The sequence below is a fragment of the Gorilla gorilla genome, chromosome 19 (genome assembly GCF_029281585.2).
Source record: "Gorilla gorilla gorilla isolate KB3781 chromosome 19, NHGRI_mGorGor1-v2.1_pri, whole genome shotgun sequence".
Taxonomy (NCBI): Eukaryota; Metazoa; Chordata; class Mammalia; order Primates; family Hominidae; genus Gorilla; species Gorilla gorilla.
Window position 1 is genome coordinate 37,862,683 of NC_073243.2, and position 16,186 is coordinate 37,878,868.

Consider the following 16,186-nt stretch of genomic DNA (forward strand, 5'->3'; position numbering starts at 1 on the left):
TCTGTAGTTTTTTAAAAAGGTTTGAAAAATACAAGCTTTAGAATGAAACAAACACTTGTCTGCTGCTTAATTTTTTGCTGTATAGTATTTTTAAATTAATGTTTTATTACTTATCTTCCCTTTGTGGCTTCTCAAAACAGTTCTTACATTTAAATAATATAACATAATGGTTACATAGTATACATATTTTAGTTTCACCAAAATATTCTTTTAAACCCTAGAAAACTTAGGACTCAGGTCCCAGTCAGCTATGTCCTTATATTAACTCCAGTTTTTACTGTGTGCCCCCAAATTTCTCCTTCATTAGAAGTTTCCAGCCTCTAGGGCTATTATCCGCTTATTAACAAATTAAGTGCATTTCACTTTGAGTTTGTTATCAACTGTGCTTCCTACCATGACATCCACTGAAAGAAGGGACCCACAGCCACCCTAGGGCTTTCCAGGGATTGCGACTTCTCTCCCTTCATTCCTACATTTTTCAGAGGAGAGTGAGGGCAAAGGAGATGAAGTCAGCTCGTGGAACCAGCCAGAAAGCTTTTCTGTAGAATGGCTTCTCCTTCCTCTCCTGGCTTCCTCCCTTTCCCCTGAGCAGTGACATCTTCACAGAAGCTTCTAATTACCTGTACTCAAAACAGATATTTTGTCTAAATTATATTCTACGGAGGAAAAATTCTATCTGTAGCAGTGAAATGTTAAACTTTCCAAGACAAGACCATGATCAGAAAGTATAATTTAGATACTCTGTAAGTATCTGCATAAGTATCAATAAAACAGACAGACTATTTGTGTCTTTTCCATGCTATATTCCTAGAAGACTTCTTCTAAAGAACTTATTTATCTCTTGAGATCTGGGGGCTCACACACGTGACAGACTTTTTTTTTTTTTTTTTAAAAGACAGAGTCTCACTCTGTCCCCCAGGCTGGAGTGCAGTAATGCCATCTCTGCTCACTGAAATCTATGCCTCCTGGGTTCAGGCAATTAGCCTGCCTCAGCCCCTCCCCTGAGTAGGTGGGATTAGAGATGTGTGCCACCATGCCCAGCTAATTTTTGTATTTTTAGTAGAGAGGGAGTTTCACCATGTTGGCCGCCTAGGCTGGTCTCAAACTCCTGACCTCAGGTGATCCACCTGCCTCGGCCTCCCAAAGTGCTGGGATTGCAGGTGTGAGCCACCATACCTGGCCACTTGACAGATCTTAAAGATCCACTAGAATGCATTTATCACACATAGCTCAATTTATTTTTGCAAAACTGTATAGAATCTTGTGTGGACTGGCAGTCTCTTGTCCCAAGCAGACGTGTGGACAGTTCAAATTAGCCTATCACTTCAAACTATAGTAGTGACTACCCAGCATCTACAAAACCATAATTCACAAAGTATAAATCTAAAGCAAGTCTTTTATTATTTACACATCACACATAACCCTTGGTACCAATATGTGCTAAAGTTTTGCAACCTCAAATTGCATATTGTGGTGTATCTCAGTGATGGACACCTACTGATTGCTGGTTCCTCTACCTTTCTCTCCCCTCTATATTAACTCTGTGCTGAATACTCATTCACCTATGTGCATGTTCATTCACAGAGAAATATTTATATACATAGTCACATATGTGTGTGTATTTTATGTTCACTTTGATTCATTTTATATGTGAAAATGAACATATAATCACACGGGTAGGATATGGGGAAAAAAAAGCTACTCCCTAAGGAAAGTGTGATCAACAGCATAAAATGAAATTAGTGGAAATTGGCCTGTTCCCTAAAGAAAATAGACAATCAGATAGACAGATACAGATATACAGATATGGACACACACGTGTGCACACACATTAATATATGTAATCATATCAGATGCAATGAAACTATCATTTCAAGGAGTTTTTATATATGCAAGAAAATATAAGGTAACTGAAAGTAAAATAAATATAAGATAAATTTTATGTTAAAATATCAAATACAAACATATGTTAAATAAAACAAACACTCATGAGCCCACCCAACTTGAGACTTGGATACTGGCCATCTACCATGGAAACTCTGTTATGATTCATTCCATTCCCATTTCCCTATTTCCTTCCCTAGATGTAACAACTATTTTGAATTTAGGAATTTTTTTTCCCCTTCATTATTTTGTTTTTCTTTTTCTCTCTTTTTTTTTTTTTCTTCTTTTTGAGACAGGTCTCACTCTGTCACCCAGGTTGGAGTTCAGTGGTGCCATCTTGGCTCACTGCAACTTCTGCCTCCCAGGTTCAAGTGATCCTCCCACCCCAACCTGCCAAGTGTCAGGACCACATGTGCGTGCCACCATGCCCAGCTAATTTTTGTATTTTTGGTAGAGATGGGGTTTTACCATGTTGCCCAGGCTGGTCTTGAGCTCCTGAGCTCAAGCATTCTGCCTGCCTTGGCCTCCCAAAGTGCTGGAATTACAGGCGTGAGCCACCACGCCTGGCCTCTTGTTTTTCTTTATAGCTTATGTACATATGCAGGTGCCCTATAATAATATATTTTTTAATTTGCATTCTATAAAAATGAAATCTAACAAGTATTTTGGGGCTTTTTTTGTTCCTTCATGCTTCTAAGGTCTATGTTATTATGCATGCAGATGTAATTGTAGCTAATTCATTTTCATTACTGTACAGTATTCTATTGTGTAACTATATATAATTTATTTATTCCACATTCGGGTTATCTCCTGCTGCTATAATAATACTCCATATAGGTCTCCTAGTACATGAGAGGAAAATGCATATTTGACTTTACAAGATAATGTCAAACTATTTTCCCAAGTTACACAATTTTCTCTCCTATCATCTTTATGCAGGAATTTCCATGTTATGCATTCTCACCAAAACATGGGATTGCTAGATTTTTTAATTTTTGCCAGTCAAGTGAGTATAAACTGGTATCCCATCGTGGTTTTCCTTTATGATATTTTAGTCGTTTTCTTAAGTGTCTTACTTTCAAATCAGTGAATATAGGAACCTAAAAGGGGACATTTTGATGGGCAGATAAAAGTGGTAGAGACAATAAAAAGTTTAAAACTAGAATTTTTGAAGTCTACCTATAAGGTTCTTTGATTTTCTACAGTTTTCCTCTACAATATAGACTCTTACCTTCTCTTCTTTAGATGACTTTGTTCCTTTTCAAATCCATGCCAACCAAAAGAAAGATTCAAGTTGGAAGCACACGAACTTGATGGTGACATGAAGGACTGCTGGGCTTCAGTGTGTGCTGTCCCTTCGACATTTTCACTAAGTGGGTACACACTGGGACTGGTTTCTGTAGGAAGGGTGTGTTTGCTGTTCTGAGGCCCCAGAGTGCAACCTCTGGATTCACGGCTGGTAGTGGCAGTGATTCCCTCTATATTAATATAGCTGATATCCAAATCACCAACCTGGAAGTTGAAAGAAAAACATTTCCTGAGTAAAAGCAGGTAAGATTGGCCTAGCTAAGAATTAATAAAATTTTCCCAATTTAAAAACTTCTGGCCAGGCGTGGTGGGAGGCCGAGGCTGGCAGATCACTTGAGGTCAGGAGTTCAAGACTAGCCTGGCCAACATGGTGAAACCCCATCTCTACTAAAAATACAAAAATTAGCCAGGGTGTGGTGGCGGGCGCCTGTAATCCCAGCTACTCAGAGACTGAAGCAGGAGAATGGCCTGAATGGGAGGCAGACGTTGCAATGAGCAGAGATTGCGCCAGTGCACTCTAGCCTGGGTTACAGAGTGAGACTCTTGTTTTATGTAAACAGAGAATTATTTTATATGTTTTTGTTCACATGGCAGCTATCCTATAATTCACATAAAGGAAGACCAACTGAGTATTTTATAAGGTTGTTCCTTTATTACAAAACCAGAAGCTGATTATGCCTCTAACATTTTATGAACCACTGACTCAAAATGAGGGGGAAATGTTTTAAATACTTGAGGAGAAAACTAAAGACTATACAGCTTTATTCAAAAAGTAGCTCATAGGAATCTGGGTACCAAGGTAATAGTGGTCACATAAAGCTGAGTCTCACAAAAAGCAACACCAAACAAAAAGAACAAATAAAGCTACATAAAGTGCACGTACATAGCATCATTAGAAGAAAGAAAATGCCCAAATTTCAAATTACCTGTAAATAAAAAAATCAACAGCAAATCCAACAGGTAAGCCCTCGTGCTCCTGCTGTAAGACTCTGCGGAGGGTAAGGGGAGTCGGGAAACTCTGAATGGCAGAGAAAGGACGGAACTTCTGGAGGGCCTAAGACTTACTTAAAAATCCTCCCCAGAAAGGGAAAGCCCAACCCACATGCATGAAAAAGAGTCCTAGCTGATCAAAGCACTTGCTCTAAGAAAGGCGTACTTTTAAGCACTCATGATTTGAGGTGGCGGTCATCAAAAGGCATCAAGTCTGGAGTGAGGACAGTAAAAAGGAAGACAGTAACACCATTTAGAGATAGAGCAGTGAAGGGGAAAAAGAAGCAAAAGGGGAAATGTTAGAATCCTAAATCATCGAGCATCATCATAATTTATTAAAGCAAAAACCGTTAATGAATGCTTAATTAATGGGTGAAAGTCTAATGAGCAACAGGATATTTACAAGGGCTTAAAATATCTCCCGACATGGTACTTAATAATTTTTTAAAAACAGTAATTTTACTAAAAAAGGAACTTGGCAGATGAAAGATATTAATAAAATCACCAGTAATGGGACAGATTGATGTCCTATGCCTGCTGATACAATGCACTGAGAAGCACCCATCATCACTTCCGTAGTATTCCTGCCAAACATGCCTAACCTGAATCCAATTATGAGGAAATATCAGATAAACCAAAATTGAAAGACACTCTTAGCAAAACACAAGAACAAAAATACTGGTCTGTATTCTTTTAAAATATCAGCGCCATAAAACACAAAGACTGAGGAACTGTCCCAGATTAAAGGAGACTACAGAGACACAACAACTATATGCGACACATGTAATGGAATTTTCTTTTGCCACAGGGAACATTATTGGGACAACTTGCTAAAATTGAACAAGGTCTGGAGATAGCTAATAGCATTGTATCAATGATAATTTTATGATTTTGGTAACTGTACTGTGCTTACGTAAGAAACTATCCATGTTTTTAGGAAAATACACCAGGAAAGATTAAGAGGTAAAGGAGCACCATATTTTTCGTTTACTCTCAAATGGTTAAGAAACATTTATAGACATAATTTAACTATTTGCATGCATACATAACCACCCACTCAGGGAATGACAACGTAAAATGTAGTAAAATATTACCATTTGAGGAATTTGAGTAAAGGGTATACAGGGATTCTCTGTACTGAAATTATGAAACAAATGTGTTTTTCAAAGTAGTTTATATGACAGAAATTTTCAAAGTAACTTTCATCATGTGAATTTTCTCAACAGGAAGGTTGATAACCTTGAAAATTAATGGGAAACATTAATATAAGCTAGTAATGTTTTTAGGTTTCCTTGCCAGGTTGAGGAAGATAAAGAAAATTAGATAAGATTATTTTCAGATATTGCCAGAAAGCATTTTAAATATGCAGAATTTGTACTCCTTACATTGTCCTTGCTATTCAAATAGATATAGGGGCTATAAAAAAAAAAGTACTACGCTAATATAATGGACTTTGTGATTTTGTTGCAGATTTAGTTTTATTTCTCAGTTTACAATGCACAACTTGGCAATCTGCTATGTTGCAGTTTGTTGAATTAACTTGTTTGAGTTCTCTCTAAATGCATGCTTCACTTTTTTTTCTTTTTGGCTTCACATCATTAAAGCAATACTTCTTTCACCCAGAATATTCCAGAATAAAAATTATATCTTGGCCGGGTGTAGTGGCTCATGCCTGTAATCCCAGTACTTGGGAGGCCAAGGTGGGCAGATCATTTGAGGCCAAGATTTCAAGACCAGCCTGGCCAACATGGCGAAACTGTCTCTTCTAAAAATACCAAAATTAGCCGGGTGTCATGGTGCACACCTGTAATCCCAGCTACTCTGGAGGCTAAGGCACAAGAATTGCTTGAGCCTGGGGGGTGGAGATTGCAGTGAGCCAAGATGGCACCATTGCACTCCCACCTGGATGACAGAGGAAGACTCCATCTCAAAAAAAACAAAACGAAAGAAAGAAAGGAAGGAAGAAAGAGAATGAAAGAAAATTATATCCTAACCTTTTATTTACCAAATCTTTGGTTTGGTAAATTTTGCATTTTTAATGTATCTGAGAACATATAAAAGCATAATATATATAGTTTTCCCCACATAATATTGAGTAATTTACAATTTTAGTTACTTGAGATAAATGGAAATACTATAGTTACAGTATTCACTAAGGCTCAGAACAAAAAAAAAGGGCTCAAGAAGTATTTTATTTAAACAGCTGAGAAAATATGGCAGCAGAATAAATCTATTAAAATCAAAACATGACAAAAATATATGCACTGAAAACTATAAAACATAAATGAAAGAAATTGAAGCAACACAGATAAATGGAAAGATATCCTATGTTCATGGATTAGAAGAATTCATATGAAAGATATCCTGTGTTCATGGATTGGAAGAATTCATGTTGTCAAAATATCCATACTACCCAAAGTGAACTACAGATTCTATGTAATCTCTATCAAAATTACAATGGCAATTTTTCACAGAAATAGAAAAAGAAATCCTGAAATTTGAATGGAATCCCAAAAGACCCAGAAGAGCTCAAGCAATCTTTAGCAAGAAGAACAAAGTCAGAAGCATCACACTGCCTAACTTAAAATTATATTACAAAGATATGGTAATCAAAACATTATGGTACTGATATAAAAACAGACACATGGGCACATGGAACAGAATAGAAAGTCCAGAAACAAACCCACACATAAATACAGTCAATTAATCTTCAACAAATGTGCTAAAAATACACAACAGAGAAAAGATAGATCCTTCAATAATGATACTAGGAAAACTGGATAGCTACGTGCAAAAAAAATGAAACTGGACCCCTATCTTACCACATACACAAATATCAACTCAAAATGCAATAAAGGCTTTAACATAAAACCTGAGACCATAAAACTCCTAGGAGGAAGCATAGAGGAAAAACTCCTTGACATTGCTCTTGGCAATTATTTTTTGGATGTGACACCAAAAGCACAAGCAAGAAAAGCAAAATAAATAAGTGTGACTACACCAAACCAAAAAATCTCTGCATAGCAAAGGAAACAGCAAAATAAAACAGCAACTTATAGAATTGGAGAAGATATTTACAAACCATGCATCTGATACGGAGTTAATACCCAAAATATGTAAGGAACTCACGCAACTCAATAGCAAAAACAACAAACAAAAAAACCCACAAATAACCAGATTTAAAAATAAAGTACCTGAATAGACATTTTCCCAAAAAATGACACACACAAATGGCCAATAGGTATATGCAAAAGTGCTCAACATCACTAATCATCAGAAAAATGAACAAAACTACAATGAGATACCACCTCACACCTGTTAGAATGGCTATTACCAAAAAGACAAAAAAAAAAAAGCTGACAAGGATGTGGAGAAAGGGGAATTCTTATACACTGTTGGGAATGTAAATCAGCACAGACACAGTGGAAAACAGTATGAAAGTTCCTAAAAAAAGTTAAAATACAACTACCATATGATCCAGCAATCCCACCACTGAGTATATATCCAAAGGAAAGAGAATCACTATCCCAAAGAGATGTCTGCACTCCCATGTTCACTGCAGCACTATTCACAGTAGCCAAGAGATGGAATCAACCTAAGTGTCCATCAACAGATGAATAAAGAAAATGTGGCACATATGATTTTCTGAAAATATAGGGATAAAAACAGTCTTTTTTTCTATTCTCTTACTCAACAATCAACACAGAACTCTTCTGTGACTAAATGTGTGGGGTTTTCCCCCGACATGCAGCAAGGAAGCAATCCACCACTGAATTTCCTCTGATTCAGTTCAATTCAATTCTGGCACTATCGACCTGGAGATGGAGTCTGGTCCCACAGGGCTCAGTCCCACAAGACTCCCCACTACTTCCAATGACAACCACAAGCCCCAGATTGTTGTATCAACCAGCTATAAATGGGGTTCCCACAGCCCCTCCTCAGGTTCAATCAATTTGCTAGAGCAGCTCACAGAACTCAGGGAAACACTTACATTTCCTGGTTTATTATAGTGAATATTACAAAAGATACAGAGAACAGTCAGATGGAAGAGATGCTTAGGGCAAGGAACTCCGGAAGGGGCACAGAGCTTCCACACCCTCCACAAGTGCACCACCCTCCAGGAACCCCCATGTATTCAGCTATCCAGAATCTCTTGAACCCAGTCCTTTTGGGTTTTTGTTTTTGTTTTTGTTTTTTTTTTTTGAGACGGAGTCTTGCTCTGTCACCCAGGCTGGAGTGCAGTGGCGCGATCTCGGCTCACTGCAAGCTCCGCCTCCCGCGTTCACGCCATTCTCCTGCCTCAGCCTCCCGAGTAGCTGGGACTACAGGCACCCGCCACCACGCCCTGCTAATTTTTTGTATTTTTAGTAGAGACAGGTTTCACCATGTTAGCCAGGATGGTCTCGATCTCCTAACCTAGTGATCCGCCCGCCTCGGCCTCCCAAAGTGCTGGGATTACAGGCGTGAGCCACCGTGCCCGGCCCGTCCTTTTGGGTTTTTATGGAAGCTTCATTATGCAGGCATGATTGGTTAAATTATTAGTCATTAGTGATCAATTTAACCTTCAGCCCCTCCTCCTTCCGTGGATGCTGGTAGGTGGAGCTGAAAATCCCAATCCTGTAATCCTGCCTTGGCCTTTCCAGTGACCAGCCCACATCCTGAAACTACCTAGGGGCTGCCAGCCACCAGTCATCTCATTAGCATACAAAAGACTATCACTTTGGAGATTCCAGGGATAAGTACAGTCATTCCTCACTTAAGTATGTAGATATGTTCTGAGAAATGCATCCTTAGTTTATCTTGTTATTGTGCAACCATCATAGAGTGTACTAACACAAACCTGCTAGTATAGCCTTCTACACACCTAGGCTATATGGTATAGCCTATTTCTCCTAAGCTACAAATCTATACAGCATGTTACTATACAGAATACTGTAGGCAACTGGGACACAATGGTAAGTACTTATATATCTAAATTTAGAAAAAGTACAGTAAAAATATGCTATTATAATCTTATGGGATCACCTTTGCATATGCATTCCACCATTGACCGAAATATGACAGATTCCATATACCTGCACACACAAACACACACGTGCACACAAACACACAGGAATATTATTCAGCCCTAGAAAAGAAAAAAAATCCTGCCATTTGTGACAACATGGATGAATCTGGAAGACATTATGCTAAGTAAAATAAGCCAAACACAGAAAAACAAATACTGCATGATCTGACTTATATGTGGAATGTGAAAATGTCAAAGTCATAGAAACAGTGAGTAGAAGAGTGCTTACTAGGGGTTGGAGGGTGGGGGAAATGGTGAAGTGTTAGTCAAAGGGTACAAACTTTCAGTTACACAATGAATAAGTTCTTGAGACCTAATGTACAACATGGTGACTATAGTTAATAATGCACTTTGTACTTGAAATTTGCTGTAGATCTTAAGTATTCTCACTACAAAAATAAATAAGTATGTGAGATGATATATGTGCTTAATTAGCTTGATTGTGGTAATTATTTCATAATATGTACATGTACCAAAACATTACATTGTATTCTTTAAATATATATAATTTCTATTTGTTCATTATACCTTAATAAAGCTGGAAAAAAATAAATAAATACCAGAACATGGCTAGAACACACCAAGTCCAATTACCCTGTGGTATGGTTTGGCACTGTGTCCCCATCCAAATCTCACTTTGAATTATAATAATTCCCACGTGTCAAGGGCGGTACCAGGTGGAGATAATTGAATCATGGGGGTGGTTTTCCCCATGCTGTTCTCGTGACAGTGAGTTCTCACGAGATTTGATGGTTTTATAAGGGGCTTCCCTCTTCACTCAGCACTCATTTTCTCTCCTGCTGTCCTGTGAAGAGGTATCTTCCGCCATTATTTTAAGTTTCCTGAGGCCTCCTCAGCCATGCAGAAGTGTGAGTCAATTAAACCTCTTTTCTTTAGAAATTACCCAGTCTCAGGTATTTCTTCATAGCAGTGTGGGAAGGGACTAACACATCCTGTGTCTTGAAAATCTCCTCAGAACTCCCACTGTGTCCTACACTCCATGACCCATTCTAGATTTCTATAACTAGGACTGACATTCAGTTAGTTTATACCAAAACAACTATACCAGTTATTTACAGCTGAAGTCCATTCTGATTTATTGGTTTCTCTGTCATTATGACTACCATTCCAATCTGTGCTGCATTTGATATAACAGTGCTTTGTAACACAAAAGGAAAATGCAGAGATGTGCTACTGAAGGGCTGAAATTGAGCTCTAGATGGAAAAAAAAAAGTTTAGATCACAGAATATATCTATAAATAGGGTAAAATACATGCGTACTAACAACATAAAAGGGTGAAATGTCTTACTGCTCAGTGAGTAGACAGGGTGGATCTTACATGGGGATTAAGTTTTAAAGTCAGTTTATAAGGCAGACATTGTGTTGTCAAAACTACCCTTGAAAATCCCTTAAATCCTCCATATATTAGTGTGTAGAAATCTTCAGATCTATAATTTTTATAAATACTAAAATTTGAAGATCACTGAGCTAGAGAAAAGAACAAAAGACAAGAAGATGCCAGCACATTCAAACCATCTGCTTCTATGAGATTTAACTCAAAAGTCTCTATCAGGGACTGGGTGGAAAGTTCCAAAGGATTCCAGCTTCCTTATAATATGATACCATTCTGTATTAATATGAAAGCTCTACAATCTTACTACATGTTAATAGATGCGTTGTAACGATTAAGCAAGTAATTTATGTGACAGTTTCCTATGGTGCTGGGACCAAGCACCTGCTCATTACATTTGCTGGATTTGAATATAAATACTACATAATCAGGTCATATACATACTGTTTTTTGAAAAGCTGTAGAGGAGACATTGGTTGCACAGTTGTCATTTCCTACTTGGGCCCCGAAGAAGAGCTCTCACACTCTTCCCATTTGGCAGTATCTCAAGACCCCTCCCGGACAGTGCCTCTGGGTTGAGTAAGGTGTCTTGTGTTCTGAAGTACGCACCTAAGCTAAATGCTTAAATGCTCATACAATGAGACCCCACAACAGCAACCTCTTTGCTGCTCTTAGGCTAAAATTGTCAAAGGAACACAACAATGCTGAATCTATTTCTTACAAACCCAGGTTTTGGAGAGAGGTAGAAATCATCCTGTAATGTCAGTTGGGCCTTACCTGATCAATCACCATACAGTTAGCGTAGACTTCATCACCTCCATTCAGCATGTCTGAAAGCCGGCCTGCAGCAAGCAATGTTGAGGGCGGCTTGGATTTTTTTAGGATATCGAAGGAGCGATCTAGAGTACAAAAATGAAAACAGGGCAAATAAAGGAGAAGGGGCTTATTTTACAGTCAAGCTTTACCTTCTTAGACAATAAGAAAAAAAGTCAAGTGCATTTTTTAAGATGGCTTTTGGCTAGATTTTAAGATCTACATGCAAGTCATTTTTCATCTATATCCAAACCTCAGCTATCTAGAATTTTTACGTAGGATGAAAAGTTCTAGATAGATAAATATTTGCCCACTTCAAGCGTTATTTTCCCCATCATTAGAGGCCTTTGTAAAATCAATTAAATCTTTGCTTTCGATTTCTACTATATTTTTAAATTAAACTTCATTTCCCTTTATTAGTAACTAAACTTCAGGCCGGACATGGTGTCTCACGCCTGTAATCCCAGCACTTTGGGAAGCCAAGGCGGGCAGATCACCTGAGGTTGGGAGTTCAAGACCAGCCTGACCAACATGGAGAAACCCCATCTCTACTAAAAATACAAAATTAGCTGGGCATGGTGGCGCATGCCTGTAATCCCAGCTACTCAGGAGGCTGACACAGGAGAAGCACTTGAACCTGGGAGGTGGAGGTTGCGGTGAGCCAAGACTGTGCCATTGCACTCCAGACTAGGCAACAAGAGTGAAACTGCGTCTCAAAACAAACAAACAAAAACTATACATTTCCCTTTATTGATAACTAAACTTAATTTCCCTTTATTAATAACTTAGAAGTATTAGTGACTGTACTGTGATCCTCAGTTTCCACTGACATGCTCAGATTCAATGACCCTCTATCAAAGAACCCAAGAGAGTACACAGCCTAGCAGTTCTGGCTCGGTACTGCTTGCTAACATGCAGAATCTCACACGTGGAGAATTTTACTTCTATTTTGGTTACGGAAATGTTTACGCTTGCTTTCGTGTCTCAGCTTTGTTCCAAATAGATGAGGTTGCCTAAAATTGAGTCCCAGAGAGTTAAGCTGTTACTGTGTTTGTAGAGAATGAAGAGTCAAAGGCAATAAAACACATTCGAGCTAGAATGCCTTGTGTCTTGTGACCTTGGCTAGTTTACTAGCCCTCTAGATATCTTCACAAAGTTTCCTCATCCATAAAAGCAGATTACTATTATGCTTTCCTCATAGTGTGGTTATGAGGATTAAGTGCGTTCAGACATGTAAAGACTTGACACATGCCTGGTAAAAAGTGCTCAATAAATATTACTTGTCAGAATTACTATTATATTTGTAATTATTATGGATAGCAATTTTTAACCATGTTCAGTGTGAAGTGCAAGGTTATTAATACTAATCATAGTGTGTTATGGTAATAACAGATTTTCAGTATGTTTAAATGACTTTCACAGGGCAGAGTCAATGTTATACCTATAGTAAATGCCATCCTCACTTACATCCCCATAAGTTTTCTTGAATAGGTACACAGGGATAGTACTGCTGTTAGTCCATTAGAAATGTCACATGTCCCACTGCCTGTCTTATCTATGTCATAACATAAAACCTGATAAGCCCATGGGAGTGAATCAGGAAATAAAAAAAGATTAATAACTGTTGGGCTGATGTACCATGAGCAAAAAAAAAATCCATTCTTTCTTGGAAGGTAATGGGGACATCATAAAAGTTCCAAAGTTGTTATGAATTGTAGTTTCACAAGTCAAATGGCCCTGGCTTCAGATTCTGCTTCTAAATCTATCTCCTCTCCACACAGAACACTGAAGTGTGAGACTCATTAAGCTTCTGGAGGAAACATACAATGTTAAAGAAAAACATTTTCTTTTTTTTTTCTTCTTCTTTTTTTCAGATGGAGTTTCGCTCTGTCACCAAGCTGGAGTGCAGTGGCACTATCTCGGCTCACTGCAAGCTCCACCTCCCAGGTTCACGCCATTCTCCTGCCTCAGCCTCTTAAGTTGCTAGGACTACAGGTGCCCGCCACCACACCCAGTTAATTTTTTGTATTTTTCAGTAAAGACGGGGTTTCACCGTGTTAGCCAGGATGGTCTCGACCTGCTGACCTCGTGATCCAGCCGCCTCGGCCTCCCAAAGTGCTGGGATTACAGGCATGAGCCACCACGCCTGGCCAGTCTACATTGTCTTAACTGCAATTCTGAAATCCAGAAAGCTCTGAAAATCAGAATTTTCCCCATAAGTTTGGTTCAAAAACATATTCTGTGGCACAATCTGACCTGAGCCCACGTTGGACTATGCATATTCTTTATTTGCTCTACTTGGTGTCAATGTCATACATTGTGCAGCAGAAATATTAATACACTTGATGATAGCATTGCCCCAGTGTCTCCTATGGGAGTCATATCATATCAGTATGAACACCAGGCCAAAAAGATCTGAAAATTCGGAATTCCAAAACAAATCTGGTCCCAAGAATTTCAAAGAAGAGATTGTGGGTCTCTACAAAACCAGCCATATTAGATATTAGAACAACACTTCCCAAGCTTTTCTCATTCTTCTACCAAATTCACAATTTTGCCATATTTACATATCACCTATATTGTTTCATGGATATATTCAGCTATATTCTTTAGTACCCATCTTTAAATGGACTCGCCTTTTTTATTTAAATAAAATTAATTTTTAAAATACCTAATATTAAGAAAAATCTTATCCCCACTGTACATAGAAAGCCAATATTATTCCTGTCAAAAGTAGAAGGGAAGGCCAGGCGCAATGGCTCCCGCCTGTAATCCCAGCACTTTGGGAGGCTGAGGTAGGCAGATCACAAGGTCAGGAGATCGAGACCATCCTGGCTAACATGATGAAACCCTGTCTCTACTAAAAATTATAAAAAATTAGCCAGGCATGGTGGCACACGCCTGTAGTCCCAGCTACTCGGAAGGCTGAGGCAGGAGAATTGCTTGAACCCAGAGATGGAGGTTGCAGTGAGCCAAGATTGTGCCACTGCACTCCAGCCTTGGCGACAGAGTGAGATTCCATCTCAAAAAAAAGAAGAAGGGAATTATATATACTGAAATCATGCAAACAAAACAATGAAATTAGATTCTGACTCTTTGTTGTAAGGGGAGATTCTGAAGGATTCAAGAAATGTTAAAGATGCAAGGGTACCACACTGATACTTTCTCCTTCAATCAACAGAATGATCAAAAGAAAATACCTGCACGACTCTATGATTCAATGTCATCTTTGTGTTTGTGGACACCTCCAAGATGGACTATTCCTAGAAGAATTCACCATACACTTTCAAAAAGTGGCCTATGCCAGATACGGTGGCTCACACACCTGTAATCCCAGCAATTTGTGAGACTGAGGCAGGTGAATCACTTGAGCCCAGGAGTTCAAGACCAGCCTGGGCAACATGACTAAACCCTGTCTCCACTAAAAATACAAAAATCAGATGGGTGTGGTGGCGCACACCTGTAGTCCCAGCTACTCAGGAAGCTGAAGTGAGAGGATTGCTTGAGCCTGGGAGGTGGAGGCTGCAGTGAGCTGTGATAGCGCCACTACACTCCAGCCTGGACGACAGAATAAGTAAGACCCTGTCTCAAAGAAGAAAAAGGAAAAAGGAGAAGAAGGAAAGGAAGGAAGAAAGGAAAGGAAGGAAAGGAAGGAAGGAGAGAAAGAGAGGAAGACAGAAAGAGAAAGAGAGAGAAAGAAAGAAAGAAAGAGAAAGAGAGAGAACAAGAAAGGAAAAGGAAAAGGAAAGGAAGGGAAAGGAGAAAGGAAAAAGGAAAGGAAAGGAGAAACGAAAGGAAAAAGGAAAAAAGGAAAGGAAAAAGGAAAGGAGAAAGAAAAAAGGAAAGGAAAGGAAGGAAAGGAAGAAAAGGTGGCTTAGCCCATGTCATCTTCCTGTCACTCGGGTAATGGCTCCACCGAGACAGTAAGTCTTGTGAAGGACATGGGTGTGCAAGAGCATAATCCAGCATAATCTCCTCTCTACTTCTGTCACCTAGAACCTGACATGTAGATTTAGTCGCTTGCTGCAATCATTAATAACATTGGCACAAACATCCTTTTGAGTATTTTTCTGAGGCATACATAGCCTCTACTTGTCAAAGGATGCCTCAAGACAATAGGATCTAGAAGTGAACACAGACTCACAAACCAGAAAATGATGCAGACTAACAGGACCACCACTCCTTTATTAACTTCAGCACTAGCCACTGCAAATAACGGGCTTAAAACCAGCAGAAGACTGATCGTGAAAGGGAAATAAGCCTTAAAGAACACTTTCAAGTAAACATCAGCTACGTATATTGAAGTGGCTAATTGCTCTACCATGTTTCAGCCTATTCAAAGGAAAAGCTATAATAGTTTCATTTTTTTTAAGTGTTACAGCTCTTTTCAAATTTGTCTAGCAGGCTTTTTGGGTTAGGTCAGAAAGTCCCCAAAAATAGTTTCTTTTTTTTAAAGGTATCTTTTCAATATTTTCAAGAAATATGATTTTATCACTTCTATATGTAACTACTCCAGTAACAAATTAAGTGAAAAAGTTATTGACCCCCAAAATGGCCTGCTTTTTCAATGAGCATATAGAAATAATTTGCAATAAGAACCAGCTACTTGTTTTAAATTAATGCTGTCTTATAGGAAGTTTTTCTTAGCTAAAAATTAACTTTATAGTTTTGTTGATAACATTAATTTTTAATATTCAGTAAGCATATATTTCAAAGACAATATAAAAGTAGCCAAAGCTCAACTCCCATTTTAAAAAAAATGGCTGCAGAT

General features: G+C 38.5%; 1 protein-coding gene and 1 non-coding gene across 5 annotated transcripts in view; one reads left to right on the forward strand and one right to left on the reverse strand.

The window, feature by feature from the left end:
- Positions 1-16,186, reverse strand: part of ARHGEF28 (Rho guanine nucleotide exchange factor 28) — a 314,786-nt gene that overhangs the window by 98,086 nt on the left and 200,514 nt on the right. For all 4 annotated transcript variants that reach the window (XM_031003474.3, XM_031003473.3, XM_031003475.3 and 1 more), the window contains 2 exons: positions 11,380-11,501; positions 3,116-3,396 (listed from right to left, as the gene is read on the reverse strand). In XM_031003474.3, coding sequence (XP_030859334.3) covers positions 3,116-3,396; positions 11,380-11,501 — 403 coding nt within the window. The remainder of the gene's footprint in view (positions 1-3,115; positions 3,397-11,379; positions 11,502-16,186) is intronic.
- LOC115931320 (U7 small nuclear RNA) lies at positions 15,786-15,848 on the forward strand. Its single transcript, XR_004067828.1, has one exon. It is a non-coding gene; the product is annotated as a U7 small nuclear RNA (small nuclear RNA).